General features: G+C 48.2%; 1 protein-coding gene across 1 annotated transcript in view; it reads right to left on the bottom strand.

Annotated features, from left to right (window-relative positions):
• Positions 1 to 308: 308 nt before the first annotated feature.
• The window catches only part of LOC306918728 (arf-GAP with Rho-GAP domain, ANK repeat and PH domain-containing protein 3-like), a gene marked incomplete at its 3' end in the record, with an annotated part of 76,729 nt that continues 71,047 nt past the window's right edge, over positions 309 to 5,990 (bottom strand). Inside the window, 4 exon segments of the mRNA XM_079531596.1 lie at positions 309 to 426; positions 3,697 to 3,771; positions 4,301 to 4,369; positions 5,331 to 5,478. Coding sequence (XP_079387722.1) covers positions 309 to 426; positions 3,697 to 3,771; positions 4,301 to 4,369; positions 5,331 to 5,478 — 410 coding nt within the window.

The raw sequence follows: 5,990 nt of genomic DNA, 5'->3' as shown, positions 1-5,990 counted from the left end.
TAATGTATGTATTTATACATGTACTTGTACATTGTGTCCTCACCCAGCTGTCATAATGTATGTATTTATACATGTACTTGTACATTGTGTCCTCACCCAGCTGTCATAATGTATGTATTTATACATGTACTTGTACATTGTGTCCTCACCCAGCTGTCATAATGTATGTATTTATACATGTACTTGTACATTGTGTCCTCACCCAGCTGTCATAATGTATGTATTTATACATGTACTTGTACATTGTGTCCTCACCCAGCTGTCATAATGTATGTATTTATACATGGACTTGTACATCGTGTCCTCACCCAGCTGTCCGTCCTCGATGGCCTCCAAGGTCATCCACATGTCCTTGTCTCCCGCTGGGACGTTCCTCAGATACAACACCTGATTGGTCAGCTGCTCTGATGTCATAGTGGGAGACACCTGGAGACAGACAGACAGGGTATCAGACAGACAGGTTAGCAGACAGACAGGTTAGCAGACAGACAGGTTAGTACAGACTAACACATTCCACATACATGAGAAAGGGGCTTCCACAGGGCATAACGTCATCATAATGATGATGATTGGTCAACATAGGCCTAGTCAAGATTGGCCTGGAAAGGAGCCAGCTGAGGTGGTTCGGGCATCTGGTTAGGACACACGTCCCACTGGGAGGAGACCCTGGGGCAGACCAAGGACCAGCTGGATTATATCTCCACTGGGAGGAGACCCCGGGGCAGACCAAGGACCAGATGGATTACATCTCCACTGGGAGGAGACCCCGGGGCAGACCAAGGACCAGCTGGATTATATCTCCACTGGGAGGAGACCCCGGGGCAGACCAAGGACCAGATGGATTACATCTCCACTGGGAGGAGACCCCGGGGCAGACCAAGGACCAGATGGATTATATCTCCACTGGGAGGAGACCCCGGGGCAGACCAAGAACCAGATGGATTACATCTCCACTGGGAGGAGACCCCGGGGCAGACCAAGGACCAGATGGATTACATCTCCACTGGGAGGAGACCCCGGGGCAGACCAAGGACCAGATGGATTATATCTCCACTGGGAGGAGACCCCGGGGCAGACCAAGGACCAGATGGATTACATCTCCACTGGGAGGAGACCCCGGGGCAGACCAAGGACCAGATGGATTACATCTCCACTGGGAGGAGACCCCGGGGCAGACCAAGAACCAGATGGATTACATCTCCACTGGGAGGAGACCCTGGGGCAGACCAAGGACCAGATGGATTACATCTCCACTGGGAAGAGACCCTGGGGCAGACCAAGGACCAGATGGATTACATCTCCACTGGGAGGAGACCCCGGGGCAGACCAAGGACCAGATGGATTACATCTCCACTGGGAGGAGACCCCGGGGCAGACCAAGAACCAGATGGATTACATCTCCACTGGGAGGAGACCCTGGGGCAGACCAAGGACCAGATGGATTACATCTCCACTGGGAGGAGACCCCGGGGCAGACCAAGGACCAGATGGATTATATCTCCACTGGGAGGAGACCCTGGGGCAGACCAAGGACCAGATGGATTATGTCTCCACTGGGAGGAGACCCCGGGGCAGACCAAGGACCAGATGGATTATATCTCCACTGGGAAGAGACCCCGGGGCAGAACAAGGACCAGATGGATTACATCTCCACTGGGAGGAGACCCTGGGGCAGACCAAGGACCAGATGGATTATATCTCCACTGGGAAGAGACCCCGGGGCAGAACAAGGACCAGATGGATTACATCTCCACTGGGAGGAGACCCCGGGGCAGACCAAGGACCAGATGGATTACATCTCCACTGGGAGGAGACCCCGGGGCAGACCAAGAACCAGATGGATTACATCTCCACTGGGAGGAGACCCTGGGGCAGACCAAGGACCAGATGGATTACATCTCCACTGGGAGGAGACCCCGGGGCAGACCAAGGACCAGATGGATTATATCTCCACTGGGAGGAGACCCTGGGGCAGACCAAGGACCAGATGGATTATATCTCCACTGGGAGGAGACCCCGGGGCAGACCAAGGACCAGATGGATTACATCTCCACTGGGAGGAGACCCTGGGGCAGACCAAGAACCAGATGGATTACATCTCCACTGGGAGGAGACCCTGGGGCAGACCAAGGACCAGATGGATTACATCTCCACTGGGAAGAGACCCTGGGGCAGACCAAGGACCAGATGGATTACATCTCCACTGGGAGGAGACCCCGGGGCAGACCAAGGACCAGATGGATTACATCTCCACTGGGAGGAGACCCCGGGGCAGACCAAGAACCAGATGGATTACATCTCCACTGGGAGGAGACCCTGGGGCAGACCAAGGACCAGATGGATTACATCTCCACTGGGAGGAGACCCCGGGGCAGACCAAGGACCAGATGGATTATATCTCCACTGGGAGGAGACCCTGGGGCAGACCAAGGACCAGATGGATTACATCTCCACTGGGAGGAGACCCCGGGGCAGACCAAGGACCAGATGGATTATATCTCCACTGGGAAGAGACCCCGGGGCAGAACAAGGACCAGATGGATTACATCTCCACTGGGAGGAGACCCCGGGGGAGACCAAGGACCAGATGGATTACATCTCCACTGGGAGGAGACCCCGGGGGAGACCAAGGACCAGATGGATTACATCTCCACTGGGAGGAGACCCCGGGGCAGACCAAGGACCAGATGGATTATATCTCCACTGGGAGGAGACCCTGGGGCAGACCAAGGACCAGATGGATTACATCTCCACTGGGAGGAGACCCCGGGGCAGACCAAGGACCAGATGGATTATATCTCCACTGGGAAGAGACCCCGGGGCAGAACAAGGACCAGATGGATTACATCTCCACTGGGAGGAGACCCCGGGGGAGACCAAGGACCAGATGGATTACATCTCCACTGGGAGGAGACCCCGGGGGAGACCAAGGACCAGATGGATTACATCTCCACTGGGAGGAGACTCCGGGGCAGACCAAGGCGCAGTTGGAGGAAACTCATCGACTCACTGGCCTTGGAACGTCTCAGAATCAATCCCCCAGGAGGAAGTCACTAATGATGCTCTGGAGAGGGAAGTCTGGAGCACTCTGGTGGAGCTGTTGCCCCCGCGACCCGACTACGGATAAGCGGTTGAAGATGGATGGATGGATGGTCAACATAGGGTAACATAGGGTAATTACTTTAGGCCTGTCTGTACATGGGCAGGGCATCAGTATTATATCCATATCATTAGACTGGATATTGTCTGTGATGTTGGATATTGTACTGTTGGCAGTGTTAAGAGTAGAGCTTAAAACAAACCACAACTGGACCAGTGACATTATGCTGATAAGGAATACTTTTTCCTTGAAAACAATGTGTCTTAAATGGAAAATCTTATATTTTTTTAAAACCTTTATTTTTTTTATAAAGTAAAGTAAAGTAACTAGTAACACTGCGCAAAAAGCTTGGAATACGGATGTGTATATTACAGGAAACTCCCGGTAAACTTTCCAACAAACTCCCGTAAACTCCCGAATTGTACCATCACACTCGTATATTACCGTATATTACATGTATAGCCCCTCTTTTCAAGCAGTGTAACTTTCATAATTTAGTAACTAGTAAAGTAATTAGTTACTTTTTCAGACTAGTAACTATAACTATAACTAATTACTTTTTAAAAGTAACTTGAACATCACTGCCAATTACTTACTTTCAGAGTAATACAGCAGTCTGGTATTTTCATTTCTAGGTAGACTTCAATGATGAGGTCGCCTGCCTGAGACAACTATACAGAAAACACACAATACCAAATATGAATGCATACATTATGTATTATATTTATATATTGATGCATACAGTATGTATTATATCTATATATTGATGCATACAGTATGTATTATATCTATATATTGATGCATACATTATTTATTATATTTATATATGAATGCATACATTATTTATTATATTTATATATGAATGCATACAGTATGTATTATATTTATATATTAATGCATACAGTATGTATTATATCTATATATTGATGCATACAGTATGTATTATATTTATATATTGATGCATACAGTAAAAAACACAAGTACAAAAAAAAAAAGAATCACGGAAAATCACAGAGCCCGAGGCTCGGCCCGGCCCGACTAATTATCGTGCATTTTGGGCCCGGCCCTACCCGAACATGTCGGGCCGGGCCGGGCCGTGGTTCGGGCAGAGATTGAGAACTCTAGTGTGTGTGCGTGTGTGCGTGCGTGTGCGTGTGTGCGTGTGTGTGTGTGTGTGTGCGTGCATGCGTGCGTAGTGACCTGTGTATCCTTCCAGGTGGTGATGAGATTGATTTCCAGTTCCATCTGTGTCTGATGCTCCTCATCAATCTACACACGCACACACACACACACACACACACACACACACACATGCACGCACGCACGCACGCACGCACGCACGCACGCACGCACGCACGCACGCACGCACGCACGCACGGACACAATAATTATGCAACTTTTTTCATCAATTGGCTCTTGACACACATCTTTATCTATAATTATTTCTACTCACATCGAACACAAGGAGGTAGTAATATAAGTATTTGTACTCACATCGAACACAGTGAGGTAGTAATATAAGTATTTGTACTCACATCGAACACAGTGAGGTAGTAATATAAGTATTTCTACTCACATCAAACACAGTGAGGTAGTAATATAAGTATTTCTACTCACATCGAACAGTGAGGTAGTAATATAAGTATTTCTACTCACATCGAACACAGTGAGGTAGTAATATAAGTATTTCTACTCACATCGAACACAGTGAGGTAGTAATATAAGTATTTGTACTCACATCGAACACAGTGAGGTAGTAATATAAGTATTTGTACTCACATCGAACACAGTGAGGTAGTAATATAAGTATTTGTACTCACATCGAACACAGTGAGGTAGAAATATAAGTATTTCTACTCACATCGAACACAGTGAGGTAGTAATATAAGTATTTCTACTCACATCGAACACAGTGAGGTAGTAATATAAGTATTTCTACTCACATCGAACACAGTGAGGTAGTAATATAAGTATTTGTACTCACATCGAACACAGTGAGGTAGAAATATAAGTATTTCTACTCACATCGAACACAGTGAGGTAGTAATATAAGTATTTCTACTCACATCGAACACAGTGAGGTAGTAATATAAGTATTTCTACTCACATCGAACACAGTGAGGTAGTAATATAAGTATTTCTACTCACATCGAACACAGTGAGGTAGTAATATAAGTATTTCTACTCACATCGAACACAGTGAGGTAGTAATATAAGTATTTCTACTCACATCGAACACAGTGAGGTAGTTGTCTATCAGGTCTTCTACTATCTTAACCTCGTGTTCTCCTTTCCCGTCCGTCTGGAACAGAGAGGGAGCGAAAAGCAGGGAGAGGTTCTTGGTGCACATCTGGTTGAGGTCCGCACACTTCTGGACCCTGAGCACGCACACACGCACACACGCACACACACACGCACGCCCGCACGCACGCACGCACGCACGCACGGACGCAACACACACACGCACGCACGCAACACACGCACGCACGCACGCACACAACGCAAGCACGCACGCATGCACCCACGCACGCACAGAAGGACACAGTCGTAATGTTGTTAACACATTGACTGCGTAACGAATTAATCTGTAACGCTCCTTCACTGCGTGTGTTTCTCACTAATCTCTGAAGAATCACCCAGTATTTGTACCATCGCTCCAGTCCCCTAGGGGGTGAAGAATCACCCAGTATTTGTACCATCGCTCCAGTCCCCTAGGGGGTGAAGAATCACCCAGTATTTGTACCGTCGCTCCAGTCCCCTAGGGGGTGAAGAATCACCCAGTATTTGTACCGTCGCTCCAGTCCCCTAGGGGGTGAAGAATCACCCAGTATTTGTACCGTCGCTCCAGTCCCCTAGGGGGTGAAGAATCACCCAGTATTTGTACCGTCGC

Source organism: Electrona antarctica (assembly GCF_951216825.1).
Source record: "Electrona antarctica genome assembly, contig: scaffold_464, whole genome shotgun sequence".
NCBI lineage: Eukaryota > Metazoa > Chordata > Actinopteri > Myctophiformes > Myctophidae > Electrona > Electrona antarctica.
This window is presented reverse-complemented; position numbering and strand designations above follow the sequence as displayed.